The sequence below is a fragment of the Triticum urartu genome, chromosome 3A (genome assembly GCF_056163025.1).
Source record: "Triticum urartu cultivar PI428250 chromosome 3A, HENAU_Tu73, whole genome shotgun sequence".
NCBI classification, from domain to species: domain Eukaryota; kingdom Viridiplantae; phylum Streptophyta; class Magnoliopsida; order Poales; family Poaceae; genus Triticum; species Triticum urartu.
In genome coordinates this window covers 625,194,335-625,219,113 of record NC_141875.1, presented here as the reverse complement: position 1 = coordinate 625,219,113, position 24,779 = coordinate 625,194,335, and the positions used below count along the sequence as shown (strand labels likewise).

At 44.4% G+C, this 24,779-nt stretch overlaps 3 protein-coding genes and 1 non-coding gene across 5 annotated transcripts; 2 read left to right on the top strand and 2 right to left on the bottom strand.

Annotated features, from left to right (window-relative positions):
- Positions 1 to 1,685: 1,685 nt before the first annotated feature.
- LOC125547062 (Rhodanese/Cell cycle control phosphatase superfamily protein) lies at positions 1,686 to 6,121 on the bottom strand. The gene is made up of 12 exons (XM_048711091.2): positions 5,173 to 6,121; positions 4,960 to 5,060; positions 4,763 to 4,877; positions 4,305 to 4,382; positions 3,857 to 3,949; positions 3,667 to 3,750; positions 3,464 to 3,559; positions 3,175 to 3,237; positions 3,056 to 3,086; positions 2,488 to 2,534; positions 2,226 to 2,284; positions 1,686 to 2,074 (listed from the first exon to the last, which is right to left on the bottom strand). The coding sequence occupies exons 1-12, from the start codon at positions 5,998 to 6,000 to the stop codon at positions 1,870 to 1,872; spliced, it is 1,800 nt and encodes a 599-aa protein (XP_048567048.2). The 5' UTR covers positions 6,001 to 6,121; the 3' UTR covers positions 1,686 to 1,869.
- Positions 6,122 to 13,856: 7,735 nt separating this feature from the next.
- Positions 13,857 to 17,599, top strand: LOC125545524 (uncharacterized). Of its 2 annotated transcripts, XM_087513645.1 has the most exons (5): positions 13,858 to 14,096; positions 14,415 to 14,786; positions 15,589 to 16,715; positions 16,822 to 17,007; positions 17,269 to 17,599. In XM_087513645.1, exons 2-4 carry the CDS (start codon positions 14,444 to 14,446, stop codon positions 16,888 to 16,890), a joined length of 1,539 nt encoding a protein of 512 aa, XP_087369771.1. In that variant the 5' UTR covers positions 13,858 to 14,096; positions 14,415 to 14,443; the 3' UTR covers positions 16,891 to 17,007; positions 17,269 to 17,599. The 2 variants fall into 2 exon arrangements, with proteins under 2 accessions (XP_048565460.1, XP_087369771.1); XM_048709503.2 differs by lacking the exon at positions 17,269 to 17,599 and having other exon boundaries at positions 13,857 to 14,096; positions 16,805 to 17,001.
- Positions 17,600 to 17,861: 262 nt separating this feature from the next.
- Positions 17,862 to 21,396, bottom strand: LOC125545525 (ribonuclease 2). The gene is given in 11 exon segments (XM_048709504.2): positions 17,862 to 18,197; positions 18,294 to 18,338; positions 18,340 to 18,390; positions 19,028 to 19,189; positions 19,431 to 19,522; positions 19,659 to 19,662; positions 19,815 to 19,916; positions 20,054 to 20,127; positions 20,231 to 20,259; positions 20,439 to 20,732; positions 21,234 to 21,396. Coding segments are annotated over 11 exon segments (1,251 nt in total). The 5' UTR covers positions 21,374 to 21,396; the 3' UTR covers positions 17,862 to 17,939.
- A 1,750-nt stretch (positions 21,397 to 23,146) lies between these two features.
- Positions 23,147 to 23,342, top strand: LOC125549785 (U2 spliceosomal RNA). Its single transcript, XR_007301504.2, has one exon. It is a non-coding gene; the product is annotated as a U2 spliceosomal RNA (small nuclear RNA).
- The last annotated feature ends 1,437 nt before the right edge of the window (positions 23,343 to 24,779 follow it).

The following is a 24,779-nucleotide window of genomic DNA, read 5'->3' as shown; positions in this document are numbered from 1 at the left end:
ATACGTGGTACCTGAAGACCTTCATTCAACGACCTCCTCAAAACAAAGTTGTCCGTTTATCTCTTTCATTCGATAAAATAGTTGCCTCCTTTTTAGTACATATTAGATATAATTAATATTGCACTTCCAGGGTTTTGTCACCACAAGGTACATGTCCCTCATTTGCAGCAAGTTTCTCCAAATAGGGGACTATGTGCTTTTATGCTTAACATGTCTAAAACAACCCAGAGAGAGAATTTGTTGCCAAACCCTCTATTCTGCTTCTAATTTTCAACACCACTTACATAATAAGCTCACATTCAAACCCATGAGATTCTTGACACCCAAACCTCCTTTCTTCTTGGTTGTACAGATAATTCACCATTAGAAGTTCGCCATCCGATCATATGATTTTTTTATTGTCCACGTTACGAACGAAAGATATTCTGACTTGGTCAAACTTCTCAATGACAGGTAACGAATACATTGACATTGACACGTGATATTGACAAGAGCTAGCCAGGCAAGAATTTACCAGGGCGAGTCTACCTCTAAAATACACAGGGGCACTCCATCCTTTTATGAACCTTCTCCACCAAACTGGCCTAGTCAACAACATGAGTAGTCACACACAGAAAAGTTTTAAGTACTTCAAAGGCCAACGACCAATTTGACAGTTGAACATATTTAAGTACTTCAAAGGCCAATGACCAATTTGACAGTTCAACATATTAGAATAAAACTAAGCTCGGATAATTGTATTAACAATGAATTGCTCTTTTGAAAGTTAGTCTTCACCCGAAAAAGAATCCTCAAAAAAACAAAAATCTAAAGCAGAAAAAAAAAGCGCCTACAAAAAAGCATGGCACAAGAGAAAGGCCCACACAGCAGCCTCAGTGAAACTCCTGATGCCCTCATCGCCTAGAAGGCCACGCATAAACTTGGAGGTGATTTGTAATGACTACAACTTGTGAACCTTGACACCACCACTTGGCACTTGGAGTACTCAACCAAAGAGTGTCGAATCAACATGTCCGAAGCCAATGTTCCGAATAGAAGTGCCATGGCATCAATAGCCATGCTTATAAGTTAGACCATTTGGAATGAAAAAAATGCAAGGGTCTCTCGTTACAAGTCCGCACCACCGAAAATCCTAATTGAGGGCATCAAGAAGGAAGCAAGACTTCGGTCCACCACAGGTGCAAAACATTTGACATAAATAATGCCGGGAGAGTAATGGCCTTTTGTATTTTGTTTGGACATGTGTCGTCTTTTTCTATAACCGAACACTCTATTTCTCTCTTAATTAATGAATGACGCAAAGGTCATGCCTCCGTTTCGAAAAAATAAAAAATCTCCCGCTTCACCTCATCCTGAACAAGCATGATTGTCTCATCTGCATACTGAAACATGACCGATATTGGCTTGAGCACTCTTCACCATCCTAGCCAGACTACCAGCAGCTATATTGGAAAGGAAAGTGGGTAATGTTGTCCCCTGACTCACCCCACTTGAAGCTGACAAAATACGGGCCATTAAGTATGACACACATAGTGCCATTCTTAACCGCAGAATGAATCTGCTTGCCCCACCTCTCAGAGAAACCTTTATGCATGCAAATATGTGAGTGTTTTGTGCATGGTGTGGCATGTACAAAAACGTCAAGTGAAGTTGTGCTAGCATTTCTCTATTTTAGCGAGAGGCAATGAGACTGGACCAATGACTGAAGACTTCTGCTAACAAGTGTAATATAAACTGCTGCTTATAAATTTACAATGCCGGTCGTCGTCACGGCGGCTCATGGTACCATTACTAACATCAAAAACATCAATTCACCAGACTGACGGCGAAGTGGCTACGGATCCAGTTCACACGCTCACAGGGAGCTTCTCATGCTTCGGAGGCAAAACTGTCTGTCTTGGTGGACTCCTCCGCATCAGACGGCTTCGATTCGTGCTTCGCTGCCGCTTTGAGAACTCGGTCCTGCACCGCCGTCGTGGAGGGGGACGTCGCCAGGCCAATCTTGTTCGGCTCTAGCTTCTTAGCTGCCCACGAGAACGCTTCCGCGCCCACTCTTAGTGGGGACAGCAACAGCCTGCGGAAAGAGAAGGAGAGGGGGAGAATTTGTGATGGTTCTAATTTGTGCTTGAAGTTTGAGCAGTGGCAAGCTTAAAACACCTGAACTACAAAATGATGGAATGAAAGCGCACCACAGAACACAAATGTCACAAGCCAGGGGAACTTACTTTAGGTCTTGCAGAAAATCCTCCGAACCCTCGTACGTAGAGAACCGCAGGTAGATTGTCTATGACAGTAGAAAAATATCAGGTGGCAGGGCATAAACATTGTCGCTGACACTTGACAAATGGCCACATATTTTAACTTTTTGTAGTTGACGGTAGTAGAAAATTGCACAAACTTACATTGCTTGTATCCAATCATGATGCACATACATACTGAACAATGAATATGCTATGTGCAAAACATTTAAAAATGGAGAGTACTTACCAACCCAAGACTAAGAACACCGATGTACTGCAAAGTCGTCTCCCATTCTACAATCAGGTTCATCCATAGTCAATTCATCAGAAAGTAGTTTGAAGTGCTTGCAGTTTACAGGTTTCACCTAACTAAAATTTAGAAGCCCAATAAAAAATATCTGTGGGCATTAGGCCAAAAAGGCCAATGATGCACATTTAAGTGAAATGGCAAATAAATCAAACAATGGGAAGTGGTTTAGGTCGATGCCTAACAGAAGGACAGTATATACCAGGTAATGGAGAAGCGGTTTTCAAAACTGTTTAACTGCAAACATTCCACCAAGCAATACCTTCTTAATTTTACTAAAATGCCATACTTGAATTGCATCAATTTTTGCTATGCAAAAGAAAGTTTCCTCTTATGTGTATATATCCTAAAGACCATTCCCTTGTACTTTGTACATGAACTATTTGTCCTTTGAATCGAGTGTCACAGCCCTTGCCCTTTGTAGCAAAACACATGACTATCTGATACCCCTTGGTGTCAGGAGGACCCATTTTATAAACCATACATGCTATCTCCATACTCTACTTACCTAGCAAAGCATAAGTCACTGCTGAGAGGCCCTGTGCAAAAGAAATCAAAATTAGCAAGAAAGAAGCATGCCATCAGCTGCTGCAGACACCCATAAAAGAAGAAGTGGCATGTATGTACCAGAAGAGATCCAAAGACAAGTGTAGGGGTGGGCTTTATGCCTTCTAGGATTTCCTCGGCATCCTACACACATTCAGAACAATGATTCAAGTGCTTGACACTTTGATAGTGATAAAAGGCTGGAATGTGAGAGTGATGACAAACACCAAACCCTTTTATTAAATATCATGCAACCAATAATATACGAAATATGAATCCACTACAGTCACAAAAGATCCCAAGAATCATTCAAATGATAGCCAAAAAGTGAAGAAAATTGCACAAATGATTCTCAGGTGTGAATTATTACCTCATTTATTACTGTCAATGCAGTCTCAGGTTTCAGTTCTTTCACACGAAGATTCTTTGCCCAAGATTGGAAACCACCTTTAACCAGGTAAGGTTGCTGCCATCGAAACATTCAATATTAGACAGAAGAATAGTGCATGCAGGGAACTATGAAGAAAGAAGCATACAAAACTTGTCCTCAAGAAAAATATATCCAAAACTTGCCTGCACACCAAGCTTCTTCAGTAGCCTAGCAATGGACTTTGATCGGGTTCCATTAGCATCCATAATGATGACCTTTGAATCACCCTACAAAAGCAGGTGAAAAACACAGTACATATAGAATATTATTTCTTGTGAAGAAACGATAGAGTATAAATATCAAATACAAGCCTCAGTCAAACAGAGTAAGTACCTTAACCAACTTCAAGTTGCGGATTACAACTGCAACCAAAGCATCATCAACTTCATTTCCACCTTTAAGTAGCTTCTTTGTTGGACCTTTGATCTGAATTTCAAAACAAATGTATTAATTATCAATAAAGAAATATATTTTGTAATTTCACCATTTTAAAAACCTTAAGACAAAGTGGCTAATAGATCATAAGAGTAATTTCATATTCTTTAAAAATTAACAAACACAAATCTTAATACTATCAGGACAAAGAAGGACTTTTCGTTACATGAAACAGCTTTAATCTTTACGGATAGACGTACAAATTTGGAGCTGAATTCAGGGGAGTTAGAGAAATTGTCCAGAAATTAGTGGGTGCTTGAATAGATATAATTCACCAAAAATAGAGCTTCTAGAATTAGGAGAGGAACAAGTAGCACTCTAGATCTTCAGTTCACACCAGACATACCTCAGGCGAAGCAACACTTGCATATTTAGATCTAGCTGCACGGCGTAGGTCAGGAATTCCATCTTTCACCCTCAAGTCCTACAGAACATAATTTGATGAGAAGCTGCTATAGTTGTTAAAAATAACTGATATATCAAACAGTTGTGTTAAGGTACATCTAATTGTTCAGTTACATGTGCTCCACAAAGGACACAACAAAGCCATGCAGACCTCCAGTACCTATGGATGCTTCACTAAAAATGTTTATGTTCACAAAGGTAGGACATGAGTGAAGAACTTGATAGTAAAGTGTTTCTAAGAAGCAATCAAGCAATGACACATCCATTTGCTAAAATATTCATAATTAATCTTACATTTGGACAATTTGCAGAAATATCATGAACCAGATTCGAGAGATATCTTAGATGAAAAAAGGACATGAACGGAAGAAAAGGCTAATGAGATTTACAATCTCTTGCCTCAGGCCGAACATCAACAAGTACGGCTTTGCCATCACTTTTCAATAACTCCAATGTCGATTCAGGTGACAAGTCTCCAGAATAACCACCATATGCGAAGAGCCAGTAAGATATCCTACAATGTTACAAAATTCAGGACTTCACAAAACCAAATGCAGGAAATGTACCAGTACAAAAGAAATGAAATTTCCCTTTACCCTATTGTTGTTGAACCTCCAAGCAAAACTGCTAATTGAACAATTGGGTCACTTGGGTTCAAACCAACATTCTTTCCGATGCCTTCGATGATAATGTATACCTGAATCAACAATTTACAGAATATTTTCAGTGGCCTCATCAACAATTGGCTCAACAGTTTACAGATTTACTGCTAGGAGTGTCTTAAAGGGAGACTATTGCTACAAATATACCTGTTGAAGGGCACTTCCAATTGGTCGCAATACTATGCTAGCTTTCTCCTCGGATGAGTTCAGCAAATCTTTGACATTTGGTGGCAACGACGACTTGGCCGAGCCATAGTAGTATACGAGGGACGTGGTTGCACTGCCCAGTGAATCCTCTGCAACAACAATTGCCTTCCTAAGAACATCAGCCGCCACGGCGCCAGCTCCGGCCACCTTATCTTCAAATGCACCGGGAACGTCCGGGACCCCACCGGCGGCCTGCTTCTTGGTGGCAGCCACCGAGGAGGTGATGCCACCAGCGACGCCCCTTATCGCCTTCCTGTAGGCCCCGAGAGCGTCGTACGCCGACAGCCTGAGCTTGTCGTAGCCTTCGGTGAGCGCGTCCTCCGCCTGGAATATCTGCTTGCTGAGCTTGTCGATGAACCTGGCCACGGACTCCTCGACGCCGGTGGCGTCGGCCGGGAACGTGGTGGGCATCTCCGCGTCCATCAGGGCCTGCTGCGCGGCATCGTCGGTGACCGCGCCGACCACAGCGTCCGCGGCCAGGTCGACGGGCATCAGCGGCGGGTCAACCCCAGCGCGCCAGAGGGGGTCGGGCAGCTCGGCGGCGGAGGCGAACCCCCGCACGATGTCGTCCGGCGCGGTGGCGTAGGGGGAGACGATGGCGGAGTCGGAGAAGAGCGGGCGGTCAGGCACCGCCTGCGCGACGAGCGGGTCGGCGGCGAAGGGCCTGAGCGCGCCGGCCTCGACCCTCCGCAGCGCCCGCGCGCCGGCGGTCACCGGGCAGAGCGGGGAGCATGGGGTGGGCGCGGCGGAGGAGCAGAAGGGCAGCATGGCGGGAGGGGTGGTGGCATCAGACGGGTGTGGCCATGGCGCGCGGGGCGGGGGCGGGCACAGTTCACGAGTGGGGTGGTGGTTGGGCGCGCGCGTGTGTGGAAGAGGCGCTCGATCCGGGGTGTGTGGAGCCGGTGCGACGCCGGGATTCGGTGATCTGCAGCATCGTGCGCGCGGGATTGCGCGGATTGGTGCTGGGGCACCGTGCGCGCGGGCGTGTGGCTCGCCGGCGTCGGGGGTTGGGAGGTGGACCCGTCCCGGCGCGCCGTGTGCCACATACGCTCGGCTCCCTCGTTGCTCCGGTCGTTTTCCGGTCACCGCGGTCGCTGTTGTTGGGTGGCTCCGCCGTTCCGGTCTGACGTTCGACGGTAGGTGTGGCTAAATTCGTGAAGTACGAGTGCGATTTTTTCGAAGCACGGGTGCTGGGAGCACTTTATTTTAAATAGTTCAAAAATCACGTTTAAAAGTTTTTGAAAAAAATGTTTTTTTGTTTTTTTAAATATGGATGTTTAGTACACTGTATAAAGTTTGGTGATGAAATAAGTAACCATGTAAGCTACACAAAAATGATAAAATGTTGATTTCTAAATGGAGAACAGTACATGTACCGCTTATTTTTGCCACAGCTTGCAGAAATGTTCTTACATGATTGAAATTTTGCAAGCATCCAGAAAATTTGTCAATGTTTTCCACACAAAAAAATCAAACTTTTATAATATTTTTTTTATTTTTTTCGAATTTACTGTTCACCCTGAGGTCATTTGAGCTCATGAGTAGAATAGGGCTTTCGGGCCGGAAGCCCATCTAATTCGGTGTCATTCTATTCCGAACAATTCCACGTTATCTTCCAAAATCGCCTAACACTAAAAAAATACTACCTCCATTTCAAAATATAAAATGTTTTGGTAGTATAGTTTAGCTAACAAAACGTCTTATATTTTGGAATGGAGGTTGCGCGCATGTTACAAACTTGAAGTGCATGCTGCACTTTGGTGCTAAAACTTCAAAAGGGTTGCGGTGTGGTCTCAAACTTGGCACGCCTGTGACGAAAAGCTCACGGACCAATCACAACATGCCCGCTCGCAACCACATCAGATGTGTTTGTCGAGGTGGAAATGCTCTAAACGGCCAATGCAACGTTGCTGATAACCCCCACGGTCTATGGGCTTGCACCCCGTAGTCCTTGAACTGTTACGACCCCCCCCCCCCCCTCCCTAAACTTATGAAACTCGTAGTGAGCGATCCGGAAAAAGATGATAAATGCAGCGACAACATAGGCCACATGCATATAACATATACAATACTTACTAAAACAACCAAAGAAAATAGATAAAATTTCCCGCAAATAAGCATTTCTGCACTATTGTAATTTAAATTTCCTGCAAATCTCATCAAATATTTGCACATGTTGGTACGGATCCTCCGCGTTGTCACCTGTAAAATGCTTACTCTGCAACAGTTTGAGTAAACTCGGATTAATTTCCTATGTTTCATCATTGGGGCTCAGGCCTAAAGATGTGATGATTTCTTTAAAGGGTGGTCCCAAGTTCTTTATTGCGATGAGTTGATACACATGTTCAAGCTTGGCCATGGTTATTAGAACCTGGTAAATAACTTGGTACACGAAATAAACCAAAACATAAAATAAAGACCAAAGGCTCTTAACTCCACGACATCAACGCCAGAAAGAACTTGATGTCCCGCAAGTGCATATGGTTGAGTTGTAGTCTTTTCTAAGTAAAAGTATCAATTTCACAAAGAGCATAGGAAATGGTTTTTGCCTCTTATAGAGGTTTACCAAAGTGCCTGCAAGTCATCTTTGGGCCAAAGAAAAGTGATGTGCAAGTAAAAATATTGAAAGAGTGTTTTGAGAATAATTAAAGTAAGCAAATAATGAACGAGGGAGTAAATGAAGTGATGAAATCTTCAATAGCGCTAAGGTGTTCCCAAGGAGTCCAGATTCACAACTAGTATTTTTGTTACTTATTTGTGCGAAAGCACAGTTTTGGGTTCAGATAACTTATCCACTTTTATATGCTTATTGTGTGGGCGAAGCCAGATAAAGATATATGCATATTGTCGCAACTCTGTATCAGGCACGACAGCACCATCCCTTCCCCTGTCGAGTGAAGGCAACGATGATTAAGGGTCTTCCCGTCGATGCGGCAAAAGAATTTGGTGTCTCGGTTATGCCTTTTACCAAAGGTTTGTGAAGCAGGGAGATAACTTTTGTCACCGCAGTACCCCCTCTTCCTAACTCGCCAATGATGGTAACATCCTTTACATTCATTACGGCAAAATTTGTGAGGTCGACATCACACAACATCACGAAGAATAGTTAGCACAAACTTATAAAGAGAATCATGCATCTTATTGGCATTCAGTAATACACATACTAGGATTCCTTCATATCATCGAGAACTAGAGGGTTTACTCGGACACAAAGACAATAAACCTCATCCTGGTGATCATGGCAATAACGGATGAATGATTAATGTAACACACGTATGAATCCACACTAGGGTTTGGTATTACAAAGAGATGGATAAAGAAGTCGTATCGAGGTGTGGATGATGACGATGGTAGATGTCGTAGTCTCCTTGATCGAGGTGTTGGAGTGGCGGTGCCCTACTACCGATTCCTCCTTCAGTTCCCGTTCGAAAGTGAGGTTTTATGCGTCTATTTTGTGGTTCTAGTCTCTCTCTCCCTCCCTCTCTCTCTCTCAGTTTCTCATATGTGAGATCCGATCAAGCAAAAGTGAAATAGTCGACAATGGAAAGGCGGTGGGGTATGGTACGAACCGTGGTACAAGTGGGCAATGTTCATACCACGCGCCGTTTTCTCTTCTAAAAAGCCCTACATGGGTGGTTTGGTCTCGATTGACATTTTCTTCATTTGGTAACTTTTTTACGAGGTTCATTTGGTACTACCTCTGTACACAAATATAAAACGTTTTATGTCACTAAGGGAGAATGTTATTATGACATCAATTAGCATGTGCCAAATAAAGGCACCTGCGCGTGGACGAGCAGGTTGGAACGGTGAAGCTCACAGCTTGGAGGCTGCATGGACAGACTCTGACGTCAAATACAGTAATGCTACACCTACATATTGCTTTACAAATAGCTACGTAAACCTTCCATCCCAAACAAACCAGCCCCCCTGATTTTCACTGGATGGGCCCCCCTTCCTTTTCTTTTCCAATCAGACGTTTTTCATCTAAGGGCATGTTTGGATTGTCGTTTTCCATTCAAATACCTTTGTAGAAAATACAGACCTCTGTCGGCCGTTTTATTTCCGTCCGGAAATCCTTCGCAGCTCGATAAGTTACAGCTGTAAATTAAATACCCTTGTATTTTTTTTGCATGGAAATACCCTTGTATTAGAATACCCGATGTCAAGCGCAGTCTAAGCCTCTTCGTAAGATACGTAAAAGTATGTCTAGTGCCCTAGATATGCCCTAGTTATTGCACATCTAAATGAGTGAATCAAGCACAAAGAAGAAAAGAAAAAAGAAAAAGAAAATATCCACACGAATCTTGATGTAAGATTAATGACATAGGACTTAGATGTGCAATACTTATTGCACATCTGGATGTGCTTTAGCAAAACTGTAAAAGTATTTACGTAGGTGTAGCGTTGTCCCGTCAAATATCATGCACTGGACGAGGGCCAAGACAAAGACCAAGGGGGAGACCGGGAGAGGGAACCTTCGTAGATTGTGCAGGGGGTCGATTCGGATACGGGACGATTGGTGTCCGATACCTGATCAACTCCGTACCGCTTCAACCATTATAACCCTTTCCTTCATACTCCACTAACCAGTATTCAGTATATACTCATCACGCTTTAACTGGCCTTCTCTGACCCCGATCGATCTTTTCGAAAACGCTAATCCCAGAAAAACCTCGACGTACGCCAGCAAACAAGACCTGCCGGCGCCGGGAGATTAGCCATGAGCGCCGCCACCACCTACCTTGCGTGGCAGCAGATGCGACGATCGCGTGAAGCCAGGGTGGTGGTCGGTGTCCCACGCACCGAGCCGTTGCAGATGCGACGGGAGGGTGAAACCTGGGTGGCGATCGGTGTCCCGCTCCTCGAGCCCTGTCCCCAGTCTAAGCCTGCCCCCTGCCACAAGCCGTTGATGAGGGTAAGATAAGATGCACCCTCGAATTTTAGAACCCACACTGGTAATGGTAGTATGAACTTTATTTCTCCAACTTAGTACTCGTAGTAAGAAAGACATTTATATGTTTGACATTACAAAGAAAGTTAATGGAATGTGTATAAACTTGTCAGCGTTTCTTCTCTTCTGTAAAAGTGTACGAACGTCCCTGTTATGTGCAAAAGATAATAATGAGTTACTTGACTTGCGCTCCGTAGTATTCTATTTTGTACGATAATCCAGTTCGGTGCCTGGGCTCAGATGAGCCCGGTAAACAGTAATGTGCTTAAAAATAGTAAAACAATAAAAAAAATTGTAATTTTTTGACAAGCAAGATGCGCATGTGCGTGTAAAAAATTTATGAAGTTTGAACACTCGAGGAGCACACGGCAAAAAGACAAAATCGTGCATGAACAGTGTTGTTTTCAAATGTTTCTCACGTACCCTCTTTTTTTTTGCCACGAGCTCCTCAAATGTTCATACTTCATGAAATTTTGCAGAAACATCACACATTTCAGCATCTTGCATCACAAAAAAATGATTTTTTTTTCAATTTCTTGTTTATTTTTTGCGACCTTATTGTTTATGCCCGGATTCATCTGAGCCCGGGCACCAAAAGGCCGCACTCATTTTGTACACACAATTGCTAGTATCACTTTTTTCGCTTGAATCTGATGAAAGGGAAAGTGTGATCCGATGTAGTAATGATTTTCTACTTACATTTATTCTTTGCAGTGTTTCATGATCGCGGTGGGAATCATATATACGGTTATGCTCTTCATTGTGGATGGGCCACTCTATGCGAGGATACTTGCCACGTGTGTGATTTGGATTGTGCCGATTAGTATCCTCAGGCTCACATTTGAATCCGATGATCATCTTGAGGATATAGCTTAGTCCTGATCTATCACTTGGCTGTGGTGAGGAAAGGATGATGACGGCAACGTGTCTTTGACTCGCTTCAGTGTTTGTAATCGTCGCTAGCTGGTTTATGGACCTAGATGTGATTTCTGCTACTTTTGATGTTCTTTATACTACCTTAACAATTGAAAGTTTTTAGATGGAATAGATATAAAAAAAAGTTCGAAAAAAAACTTAGTCTTGACCTGTACGTGGTGAAATAGTAGCCTTTGCATTTTCATATATTATATATACGTGTATACACTAGCAAATACTCCCTCCGTTCCAAATTACTCGTCGCAAAAATGGATGTATCTAGAACTAAAATACATCTAGATACATCCATACATGCGACAAGTAATTCGGAACGGAGGGAGTATGTCCGTGCATTGTAACGGAGAGAAAATATTACACATCCTTTGCCCGATAAACATGGCTCAAGATCCACATAGGTTCACGTCCTCTACTTCAAACATGGCACCCCTTTTTGAAAATGGCAGAACGGTCATGATTCGCTATTTTCTTGTAAGTTTCAAATATAGCATGATGAATATGGGATTATAGATTAGAAGATGCTCTCTCCATTCAAAAATATTTGTCGGAGAAATGAATGTATCTAGATGTATTTTAGTTCTAGACACATCCATCCTTATCCATTTCTTCATCAAGTATTTTCACTGAGAGGGGGGTATTAACTATTTTGTAGGTGCATTTGAATCTATACATAATATTAAAGGACAGAAACTTTCATAGTTCTTCATACGTCATGTCGTTTATATCCGTTGATTTTATTTAACTATAAAGATTGATGGCTGAGATCTCTTCTATTTTTTCTTATCAAAAAGGTAAGATTTCCGTTCCATCTCTTTCAATTGATCACATCAGACCTAGCGATCAATTTATTTTTTTTTGGAATCCTAGCGATCGATCTCTTCCTGGCCTAGCGATCTATTTTCTCTCCTATCTAAAAAAGGTAGCGTCCCTAATATCAATCTCTTTTTTTTTGCCTAAAAAGAAAAGAACAACGATCTCTGCATCTCGTCAAGCTGTCCTTTGCTAATTGCTAGCAATGTTGGCCCAGGTAAAGTCGTTAGGGGCAAGCCCGGCCATCCAGCCCACACGTTTGATTTTGACATATTGGGCAACCGATCCAATCCTAAGAGACACTAAAAAAATACAAAAATCCAATTTATACTTCTATATGGCAAGACGTGCACAGCTGGCTATGAAATCAATCTTTTTTCCAAAAAAAGGAGTAGAGCGTACACGCACGTAGAGTTTTTGTGGGCTTTTCTTGGGCTAGCTTTGCACGTAACATGTGTCAATCGTGAGGATCTAAACTTGTGAACCAGGCTAGCACCACCTCTGGGCTTCTCTCTTTCTCTCGGCGGCTCCGGCGGCTCTCTGTATAGTTGTACCATTGAGTCGGCGTGAATTATTTATAGCTGCAAGGGCACATCAACGACATGACGGACGACGACTGTTTGCAAGATAAACGAAGGCGCTCTATTTGTTTATTACTTTTTATTTATGAAGTGTGATTGCCCTTCGTACAATACATCTTCATATAACATAGTGTACATTGATTACATGTCTCATTATCTAAGTAATGTAAGGTAAGCAGCGGCGTGCCATTTGTGTGTTGTTTTTTATGAAATGTGATTGCCCTTAGTACAATACATCTTCACATGACACAATGTCCATTAATTACATGCCTCATTACCTTAAGTTAATCTTATATATGCATCTGACTCTCTCCTTAACTCTAATCCTAAGACCAAGGCCGGCCTCACACACTTCCTCTGCCTCCAGCCACCTCTTCACTACAACTTTGTGCCTCGGATTCGACGACAACAACGAGCAAAATGAGGATGACATGTACGGGGGCAACTAAGATGAGAGAGTGAAAGAGATAGATGGCAGGAAGGGGTAGAGCAGCCGTCAAATGCCATGTCGCCATCCTTTACCGCATCCCCATCCTCGTAGCCCTCACCGAGTCATGTGCTAGAGGAGGTCGTGCGGGTTGAGATAAACGAGAATTGGGTTGTCATCCTGTTGAGCCCATCTACAACATATATATGGTTCATCGTGTAGCCACATGTCCATACTGGTAGCCGTGCCAACCAATTAAAGCCTTTAATGACGCAAAACTCTCATGGGCACCGCCGGGCAGAAGCCCGCTTTGCTCGACCAGCTAGCGCCTGTCATCAACGCATAAAGCTGTTGGACCCGGAGTCTCTGGTGTCACATGATGGATGGCGTGTTATGCTTTTACTCCCGTTGCAACGCACGAGCATGTTTCCTAGTCTAACAAAAAGAATGAAAGGATCAACGCTGGCTACCGGGCCGAATTGCACTCAATGCAGCCCATCTGTTATCCATCGCCTAATTAAACAAATCAAGATAAAAGAGAGAGAAAAAAGGGGTTGAGCTGGAATTCAAACCCGGGATTTCAGGCTAGATGGTTACGTGCGGTATCCATTATGAATGACTTCAGTTTCGTTAGAAAAGAGGTTTGGGCCTACATGAGTTAGCCGGCCGGCCGGATCTATGAAACAGGAGAGAAGAGAACTTTTCGGTCGGTCGGTCGGTCGGTCTCTCTCTTCTCTTTTGTTGTTGTTAACAGTCAGGGGCAACTTGGTTCGAAAGTGTAACGAAATTGACGGAAATGCCATTCAGGGAAGGAAATGTAGATGCAGTGTCAAAAATAAATCTTATTTTAAAAGAGCCAAACAAGGAATTCTCTCGGGGAAAAAAGTTATGATGATTACGAACAGCAACCCCCGACCGCCCTGACATCCCTGGCCCCCGCCCCTGTGGAAAGAGAAGTACCCCTGCGTCGTCGTCTCGCGTGTTCTTCTCCCCCCCTCTCTCTCCCGGATTCGTATCCCTCCCCGCTGCCTGGTTCGATCCAATTTGTTCTTCCCCCCCGCGCAATTTGCTGCGCCGACGGCGACGGGCCACGGCGCGCATGCCCTGCCGGCACAGGCACCGGAGCGGCGCTAATTGATTCCCTCTCATGTTGGCATAGGTAAGGAACCCTAGCTCCACTGGCTGGATTTTGGAGCCATGAGCTCGTATTGTTTCTGAGGATCTCCGTTGTGGCGGCTAGGGTTCGACGCAGCTGTGCTTTATCCCCCATCTATTCGCTGCCGATTTGGTTGCTGCGTGTCACCCTGGTAAACCAGGACACACCCGTTGCCCCACTAGTTCCTCTCCTTGCCCATCTGGGTTCGACCCCGTAGGGCCTAGCATAAGGTGTCGGCGGAGCTTATATTGTCCTAATAATGTTGGGGTTTGAACTGAACTGAAGCCCGTTGCTGACCATCGGTCTACTCGTGAACTTCAGGTTGCCAGAAAACTTCAGCAGGGGAAAAAATGGTTCAGCTCTTTCTGCAAGTGCCGGCAGACGACGGCAGTGTCGATACAGATGCTGTGAGAGCGAGGAGGTCTCTGCTGGACAAGGCTGAGTCGGTGATCAAGTCGGTTGTAAGGTCCGGAGGCCGGTACGAGGCTCGGATGTGGCTGTGCAGTACCGTCTCGTCGATTCATCTGCTCGATCCGCGTGACCAGCGGGACCTGTTCCTCGATCTCCTGGAGATGAAGGACTTGAGGCGGGATGTCGCTGCACGCCTGCTGCGGATGATTTTCGACAAGAAGCCTGCGAAGGCTGGCTCCGTTTTAGCGAAGAAGTGTCATATGCTGGAGAAATTTTTTGAAGGCAGGTTCACTAAGAACTTGATTTTCTTTGTATTATCTGCTTCTACTCACATAGGTTCTACTTTATTTTTGCTTGCTGCAATTCACCAGTTTATGTATCTAGTTTCCAGAACTTACTTTCTGTAGTTAAATATATTTAAAGATATTATGTTAAGATATATCATCAGTCCACGTTATGGTTCAGCAAACTATCTGTTCAGCTGCTTAAGCTTATTCATAATGTAAGATCTGCTTGAATAATTTTTGGTTAGTGCTGTACTTGATGGTTATGGTAACTAATGCCCCTTGCTTGTGGGCATTGCTTCAACAAGTTAGAGTGTATGTCATATTAGTAGCATATCATGGCATTACAGTAATGCACTGCCATAAACTAACAGAAAAAACGAAATTATGTTTTCGTTACGTTGTTACAGTAACACCTGCCTCTCTTCCTGTTTCTGCGTGCCTTCGGGTAGTGATCACTTTTCTGGATGTGGTGTATTCTATGGTTCATCAAGAAACATCTTGGAGTTATTAACAGGAATTGCTTGCTACATATACATATGCTCTTGTAGAAATGTAATTTTCTAACATAAACAGTATGTTATGTTCTGCCTACCCTTTACTCAAAATCTATGTAAGTACCTTTTTATGCTGGACGGCTTTAATAAAATCTTGATCAAATTAAGCAAAACATGTTTAGGGGTTAGAGCTTAGGTACAATATTGTTTTGTCTTTCATCATGCAATACAATAGAATTTAGTTCTGATGCCACTTCTTACATGTGATGTATCATTGCTTACATTATATATTATGACCTGCAGGAAACCCTGAGCGGATACTGCAATGGTTTAGCCACTTTGCTGCTACTGGGGAGTCAGCACACAAAAAGGGTGCTCGGGCACTTGCTCAGTTTGCATTTGTTAATCGTGATGTTTGCTGGGAGGAGCTTGAGTGGAAAGGCAGGCATGGTCAGTCTCCTGCTGTTGTTGCTACTAAGCCTCACTACTTTCGTGATCTTGATGTTCTCCAGACAGTGGAAAATTTCCTTGAATATGTCCCAGACTTCTGGTCTTCAGAAGAGCTTGCTGATTCTGTCAAAGATGGTGAAATACTGCAAATTGATACAGAATATTTTGTAGATCAATTTGTCTATTTGATGTATGAGGGGAATTTCAAAGATGTCTGGCAAGTAGTTGAAGATTTTCTGATGGAGGAGCAGTTTTCCACCCTGTCTCAGTATGTTCTTATTCATCTAGACGAACAAAGGCTTCTTCGTTTCTTAAAAACATTAGGGAAGCTCATCAGTCCGAATGCACAGTGCACAAAGTTAGCATTCCCATGCTGCTGGCTTGAGGTTCTTTTGTCGGCACATATTGATCAGATATCTCTTGATGAACTTATCCTATTGAACTGTGTCATTGCCAAGGGTAGACAACTTTGGCATCTCATGAATGACGAAGAACACGAGGAAGAACGAGGGAGGATGAACGAGCTTGTGAGGACCATGAATGACTTGACTGATGCTAATCATTTTGCTCTCATAAAGGATTTCATGGGTACAAAGTTTCCTGATGCACTCAAGTGGATAGGCATCCAGTCCTGGGTAATTTTATGTGGTTTGTCAAAATTATGCAAATCAGCTGTTTCTTGTGAATCTCTGTTCACTGGTAACAGCATAGAATTTCGCAAGGCTTATGATTATTCATTGGTTCAGAACGATGGGCACTCAGTTTCACATACTTCAGATACTGATGAGAAGGATCTGACTAGAAGTAGTCATAAAAAAAGAAAGAGAGATAAGAAGAGAAGACGACATAGATATGATTCCGACGAGGATAATGTTGATCAGCTGCTTGAACTGGGAGCTTTCACTGGGAAGAGGGCTATTGAATCACAATGTGGAAGCTGGTACCTGTCAACTGATGACTTCTCTGCTCCTTGGGACATTGTATGTTATCTTCTTGCCTTCCCTCTGTACTATTTCAACCAATGTCTTCAACAGAGAACTCATCAATTTTTATTTCGTACTCATGGCAGTCATCTTACTGATGCAGGCCGACATACCGGATCACCTTTCTACTTGTTATCTTAGAGTGTGGCTGAAATGGGCTTGCTTTAGATGATCCTCCTCCTTGTGGCACATGTGTGGCAATCATACTAGCTTCTCTGGTGAAGTGGAGCTGTTTATACATGCATTTTCCCAAATGGCATATGCAATCTTCAGACCATGCATCCTGATGGTAAGTGATCGCTTCCTTTATGTCCTACTTGTTGGGTACCATGACATTCATTTCTTCTGTAAAATGCCCAAGTTCAAAAGTCTGTAAACTTTAGAACCTGTAGTTTGATGACTTTTGTAAGTTTTAAATTACACTTCATGTGTTCATCTTATAATATCCATCTATCGTTATGTAAACTTCCGATCGCTCGTAGTTCCAGCATTGTTTTACTTCCATATGACGCTACCCTCACATTTGTCACTTCTTTTTTTTCTTTTGCAGATTCATGCATTTTGGATGTGTTAACTGCATGAGTTCGCACGATACCCTAGACCAGAATGTCTCCTGGGGTTCATCCGAGTAGGTTGGTGCCAATGGAAATTCCGGCTACATGGACATGGAAAATAGCTGTAGTATTGCCCTGAAACAAGTTTGAATGCCGTTTTTGATATTATTACAGATCTTAGTGTTGACCACGGGGTAGTACAAACTAATCTGCAGTCGTAAGTATGACCCGGCGATACATCACAGTTTGTAACTGCTCTTGGTTTTTCTGATTAAACGTATTCTAGATGCGCATCACCAGCACCAGCTAAGAATTTTGTACTACATATGCATCTGTGTTTCTGTACTGGCTGCAGTTCCTGGGTGCAAAGTCTCCAAAAAAATTTCCTTCACATTGGAACATATATATAGCAGTGAATGCGATGACGAGACATCACTATTTGGCAGCTGAACTCAATTTTTCATTCAAGAATGTCTCGGTGTCAATCAATCAACTGCTAGTACGTCTAAACTCTGCGGATGGAACAAACTGCATGCGACATGAACCGTTCATGACTAGAAACGTTTAGACAGGCCACATCCTTCAGCAATAGAATGAACTAATATGTACATTTAACATCCATTATTCATACATGCAATGAGTAACATGAGTTTGATATCCAGCGGTTTTACAAATCAGAACATAATCGAACCATGTTGTTCAAACGTGGAATGTTGTCCTTTACAAATAGTATGGACAAACCAGAGACCCGTTTTAGCCGGATCTCCAGTGCCCAGCACCTGTGGCTACGGTCTTGCAAGCAGTCAGAACCGTGAAGGCATCTGTTTCCTCATAGCCCAGCAATGCTCGGTACCTTAGGATGTAAAGAAGTACAACCCGTTGTCGCTGGCTTCTGGGACAATCTCCAGTGTCGAATTTGTGAGTACTGCAGATGTTCAGAGATCAAGATTAGCATGGGCACCAGGGGTTGAACAACACATAAGTAAACTTAAAAGCTTCTGTATAAGGGGTTAAAACTTACCGATGGGATCATATGTTGGCAGGGAGATTTTTTTAGGGCAATGCTTCGACTTCGATAGGTTCTTGTACATTGCCGAAGTAGTAAGGCAATCGCGAGGCTGGAATAAAATCAAGATGAGTTTGTTGTACAAAAAAAATGACTGAAGTGGAAAATGTGCCAATTATGAAGAGATTTGCATTTTGATGCAAAACACTTGCAGGTATTCCAACTTTGGGGACATAGTCAAATAGGTTATTGAAAATTAACCGGCAGTGGAACCTAACCAACGCCTGTTTATGACACAATAGGAGGAAGCAGCTTTGAGTTCTAAGAAAAAAAATTGAATGAAAGTAAGCTGGACAGTACAGACTCCAGACCAAAATTTCCCAAACACAGTTATGCCATTCCATTCAAATAAAAATCGGATTCACCTATTTTGTTATCAGTATTTAGAGAGATAGTTGATCGTATTCCAGAAAGTAACATGCTTCAAATTTTAGCAAATGTAACATTGTAACTGCAACTATCAGTTCTGTGGGGGGGGGGGGGGGGGGGGGATTAAGAACGTGTTGCTGTTGGTAATCGGTACCACATTAATAGTACTTCATGGCAAAAAATGAGGATTCCTATCGGCCTGCGTGTTGGACATCATTCAGAACGGTTGTGGCAACATTATTCCTTAAGCAGTGAAGTTCTCTTCATGCAAATAAAAATGAAAACTGAGGAGACCTGTCCAAGGACAAAAGATGACTCACCTTCAAATCCTTGGTGAAGCATAACCTTAGTTCTTCAACTGAGCCCTTCTTGCATATGATCTGCGGTGAGCCCCCAAAAGCATGCTTGATGGTATCAATGACATCACTCAGTGCATATTCTTTACCGTTGGAGACCAGGATATCTCCAGTCGCCAGCATTTCCTGCAATCCCAATCCAAATTATAACAATGTAAAAGAGACAAATTTCTATGAACAATTTAGCAGGAGCCAAATTCATACGCACTACAATTCGAGTGGTTTTAAGTTTGTTTTCTTCGTCAGGAAACAAAGCTAATTTGAATAACAACGGTTCAGGTGCTATAGCCAACAAAAGAAACCACTAATTCCTGCAAGAAATGACAATAATGCGCTACACCTAATGAGTCAATGACCAGATGCTTACTGTAACGTTATATTTGTAGTAGAGATCAAGGGCGGTGGTGAAGTACTGTAATTCTTCATGAACAACAGGGGCCGAGCATGTTCCATGCTTCTCTGTGAAAATTAAACAAATGATGGAGACTTAGCAATGGAAATGAGACAATGTTTGCGCTCATGGATTACTAAATTAGCAACCCTCTTTTATGACAACAATCCAATTCATTAGGTCAAGCGGATTGAAGAAAATTACCCCACTAAACGATAGTAATCCACGAATGACCGATCGAGCAGCACATGCCAATGTCATTATGCAAAACAGCAGGTAAGGGGAAACAACACAAAGGTTAGTGACAATTCCGATCGATGGGTAATTTTAGAGTTCAATCCGTCAGTTCTGACACAATACCTCATGAGCCCAGAAGGGGCCCCTGCCACTGAAGCAGGTGGAAGAGGTCGAACAGTAGAGGGACGGCCAGTATTTGTCCAGAGTGGGCTTCAGAGGCGTTAACTAGACCAAAATCAACGAAGAATACACGGCAGAACCATGCATCAACGAGGTCAGCACAAAACGAATGGAATTGAACTTGGGCAGGATTAATGAAGCCAGAGCGGCCACGTATCAGTGACAGTGAGGTCTCTGCGGACCTTGTCCATGTCGAAGCTGGTGTGGCGGCAGCACGACGGCCAGGTCCCGTCATCGTAGTCCGGCCACAGCCCGTCTGTTCCGACAACGGAAAATGAAGCACGCCGGTGAGGGAATTCACATCGACCAGAAACCGATATAGAGCACAAAATTAAGCATGATGTTCGCCGTGCACTTACGGATCGTGAAGGTGTGGAGCGCCTCCGACCTGCAACGAGGAACACGGAGAACAAACGGCGTGAGCACATGTGCGCAGGGCAGGATGGTGAATCGAATCGAATCTCCGGAGCGCCAGAAACCCCACCCGACCCGACCCGAACGAGAGCCCCGCGCGCGCGGATGAGGCGGTGGTGGGGAGAGAGGAGAAGAGGGGGCCGGAGCACGTACCGGCAGCAGCCGTTGACGGCGCAGCAGTGGCGGGTGGAGGAGCAGATGGTGCCTGGCCACTGCAGCGCCAGCGCGAAGTAGTCGAACTCGCGCTGCTCCTTCCCCACCGCGGCCGGGGCCACGGACGCCCGGGCGAGGCCCGTGCCGAACAGGCCGGCGGCGACCAGCGCCCAGACCGCCAGCAGGCACGTCGCCGTCGCCGTCGCCGTCGCCATTGCCTCCGCCCGCCGCGGTGTCTCCTTCTCCCCCTTTCCTTCCCTCCCTCTGGCTGCCGGGTGGGTCGTAGTTTCAGAGCTGAGCGTAGTAGTATAGAGTGCAATCAAGACGCAATCGGGTGCTTAATAATGGTGCGGTTAGGCATGACCTCGTGCCGCTGGCAAGTGGGGCCCGCGCGTCCTGGCAGGTAGGAGCACCTCTCCGTCTATTTTCTGTTTTGCTTTCGTAATTCAAAATAAAATCAGTTCTCTACCGGTAGCTCTGCCGTTCAAAAATCCAAAGTACACCATCTACTCCCTCATCTCATGACATAAGATGATTTTACAAGCTGTTTTAGCTTGAAAAAACATGTTATATTGTGAGGACAGAGAAGTAGCATAAACTAAAGAATTGATAGGCTCGGTCTGTGGATGTATTTTGAAATGCCCATGCAGAAAAAGGGTATATTTTGATATGTGCTTTGAGAAACGTGTGAAATGCATGTTATTCTGTTTATTCAAATCGATTCCCACGCGATACTCCATGTAAAAAGCTGGGCCCTTTCTAAATAAATAAAACATGTTTGACAACTGAAGTCGCCTGAAAATCAGAGTCGGTGCAAGTTGATTTTGTTGAAGAAAAAAGTGAGGACCAGAGCTACGAGACGGAGCCAGGACAACATTGATGTTTGCGTTGTCCTTGACCGGTGAGGACGGAAACGTCGCAGCTGCCCGTGACATCGCTTGCGGGAGAAAGCTCGAGACTTGGTGGTTCCGTGTGCGTGGTGGGCTACGGGCGCCGAAGAAGAAGAAGGGGGATTAAAAAGGATGGTTGGGTGGCGAGGCGGTGCGTTGCGGTACCTGCTAGTCAAATTATGGGTAGGGGAGGGGGCGACGATTTGGTATGAGTTAACACCTAATAAAAAGCCCTCACTGACAGTACAACGAACACCAGAAAAAGTCCTCACGCCCTTCTCTTTTATTTGCGAGAAAACTTTCAATCTATGCATCATCAATCATGGCAGTACAACCTAAAAAAGATCATGGTAGTACAACGAACACAAAAAATAATAATAATTACATTCAGATTCGTAGAACACCCGGCGATGATCACAAACACTGAAGCGAGCCAAAGGCGTGCCGCCGTCATCACCTTTCCCTCACTGCAGCCGGACAAAACTTGTTGTAGGAGACAGTCGGAGAGTCGTTGTACTAAGGTCTCATAGGACTAACGCACCAGAACAGCAACCGCTACTGATGAAAATAAGTGTAGATCGGAAGGATCCAAACTGAAGACACATGAAGAAAGACAAACGAAGATCAGATCCGAGCGGATTCGCCAAAAACAACCACCGACCGAATCACATAGGAACCGACGGAAACACACCTCCACACACCCTCCGATGATGGTAGTTGCACTGCCGGATCGAGGGCTAGGCGGAGAGAACTTTATTCAATCTTCAAGAAGCCACCATCTTCCTAAACAGAACACAAGCCCTAAACTCACATAAAAACACTTAAAGAAGAAGAAGAAGAAGAAGAAGAAGAAGAAGAAGCTCTTCCACCGGCAAGGACCTAGATCCATCGTGCTTTCATGGCTTAAGGTCATAGGTGACGAGGTAGACTTGCAACGCTGCCGACGGGGGGCCAGAAAACCCTAGCCTCCCTTGGCCTCGCGAGAGACACATGGGAACGGGTACGGGAACGGGTGTGTATTTACTGAAAATACAAATACGTAAAATGTGGGGTATATGGCCCTTCTTTTTCTCGTCGCAAACATTTTCCAGACGGGAACTTGTGGGCGGGGGGCGCAGAGATAGAGTACCACACGCATCACATGCCCCTGTGGAAATTGCAAGTAGCAAAAAAGGAAAAAAGAAGATAAGAGCCGAGCCCCACCCGGCCAAGAAAAAAAGAGCCTGCCGGATGCAGCAACCGACCCGAGGCTGGCCGACTATTTTGCCCCGGCATATGTCGTCGGTCTGATGCTCTCGAATCTCTGGATTATTTGCGGAATATCCTTTGCCATCATTAAACACCGTCGAAAGAGACAAGCAAGCGAGCTCGTCTCTGATCACAACCAGCTCGCCCAGGGGGCGAAACGCACTACTAGTCTGCTACAGTACATTGAGAGCAGCGGCTGTGCCCGATCCCTCCGATATTCTTTGATGCCATTTTCACCATGTTTACACCGCACGTTTTTCTTCGAGACAAATGTACACCGTACGTGCCTTTTTTTCTTGAGTGAAACACCGTACGTGGCTATCTACTTTTTTTTAGAAGAACCGTACGTGGCTATCTACTGTTACAAAAAGGTTGTAACGCTAATATGGCATCGGGCCCATTGGACCTCAGCAAAAGGCGGCCCATGCAAAGCGGTTGGCTCGGGGGCAATGCACCGTCCGCACTCCGCAGGCGCGAGGAGCAACTCGTTTAGTCCCACCTCGCCCAGCGAGGAGGGCACGGGAGGGCGAGGAGGCTACAAATAGAGGGGCAGGGCAGCAGCTACAACTCATACCTTTCTCGGCCTTTTGGCTAAGATCAAGTGTAGTATCTGTTTTTATCAGTTTAATATCTGATATGTGGACCATGTGTCCATAACGATATTAAATTTATTTTTTATGGGGAGGGTCCACCATAGTGGCTTGCCACTGGGGCCCTCATGTGTTTCTTGGACGTTGCACTACTGTCCAGGTGTGGCGCACCCCAACCAAAGCAATTTAAATTTTTAGCCTCTTATTGGGTGAGGTGATGGTTAAATGTTTGAAATATTCAATCGGGTGTAGAGGGCAATGGCTACGTGCATGCCCAACCACCTACCTGTGCTTTTGGCAGAACTTTCTGCGTGCAAATTCAGATATCTATCTTGGTGTAGTGATGTTCAAAAAATCTATCTTTCTTTTTTGAGGGATTCAAAAAATCTATCTTCATGTCGTGCGAGTCATTTATCGTGACACCTACGTGATGCAGAGGTAGAGCGCCGTGGAGAAGTAGCCGCACCCATCCTGTATCTCTGGGTAGGCACAGATTCCGTGAGTCGCTGCAACACAAACGAAGCGTGAGCCCAGTGGATCAGCCCAACGGGGTACTGTAGACAAAACAAAAGGTATAAGCAAGTGTAATGCTCCTCCGCACCCCGTCCGTGTAATGCCTTCGATGCGGCTATATCTCCCACATGTCGAAACACGACTTAGAGGCATAACCGCATCAAAAGCAATGTCGCAAGTGAGGTAATCTTCACACAACCCATGTAATACATAAGGGAAAGAGATACATAGTTGGCTTACAATCGCCACTTCACACAATTACATGAATAAAACATTACATCATCCAGATACACACAAGGTCCGACTACGGAACCCAAAATAAAAGAAGATCACCCCAAATGCTACACAGATCCCCGATCGACCCCAACTGGGCTCCACTACTGATCAACTAAACGAAACAACACAAAGAACAAGATCTTCATCGAGCTCCTCCTTGAGCTTGGTTGCGCCACCTGATCGGTAACATCGGCACCTGCAAACTGGTTTTGGAAGTATCTGTGAGTCACGGGGACTCAGCAATCTCACACCCTCGCGATCAAGACTACTTAAGCTCATGGGTAAAGTAAAAGGTATGAGGTGGAGCTGCAGCAAGCGACTAGCATATATGGTGGCTAACATGCGCAGATGAGAGCGAGAAGAGAAGGCAAAGCACAGTCGAGAAACTATGATCAAGAAGTGATCCTAGAACAACCTACATCAAACATAACTCCAACACCGTGTTCACTTTCCGGACTCCGCTGAGAAGAGACCATCACAGTTACACACGCGGTTGATGCATTTTAAATAAGTTAAGGTGTCACGTTTTCTACAACCGGACATTAACAAATTTTCATCTGCCCATAACCACGGGCACGACTTTTGAAAGTTCAAATCCCTGCAGGGGTGTCCCAACTTAGACCATCACATGCTCTCACGGTCAACGAAGGATATTCCTTCTCCCAAGACAATCGGATCAGACTCGGCATCCCGGTTACAAGACATCCTCGACAATGGTAAAATAAGTCCAGCAACACCGCCCGAATGTGCCGACAAATCCCGATAGGAGCTGCACATATCTCGTTCTCAGGGCACACTCAGATGAGACATCCTACGAGTAAAAT

What these genes read in the sequence shown, in the direction of transcription:
- LOC125545524 (XM_087513645.1), top strand. Translation starts at nt 14,444, where the DNA reads ATGGTTCAGCTCTTTCTGCAAGTGCCGGCAGACGACGGCAGTGTCGAT. An exon ending in GCTGGAGAAATTTTTTGAAG is followed by an intron (nt 14,787 to 15,588) that starts GCAGGTTCACTA and finishes TATGACCTGCAG; the next exon opens with GAAACCCTGAGCGGATACTG. An exon ending in TCTCTGCTCCTTGGGACATT is followed by an intron (nt 16,716 to 16,821) that starts GTATGTTATCTT and finishes TTACTGATGCAG; the next exon opens with GCCGACATACCGGATCACCT.
- LOC125547062 (XM_048711091.2), bottom strand. Translation starts at nt 6,000, where the DNA reads ATGCTGCCCTTCTGCTCCTCCGCCGCGCCCACCCCATGCTCCCCGCTC. An exon ending in TTGTTGATGTTCGGCCTGAG is followed by an intron (nt 4,383 to 4,762) that starts GCAAGAGATTGT and finishes TATGTTCTGTAG; the next exon opens with GACTTGAGGGTGAAAGATGG. An exon ending in GCAACTTGAAGTTGGTTAAG is followed by an intron (nt 3,751 to 3,856) that starts GTACTTACTCTG and finishes CTGCTTTTGTAG; the next exon opens with GGTGATTCAAAGGTCATCAT.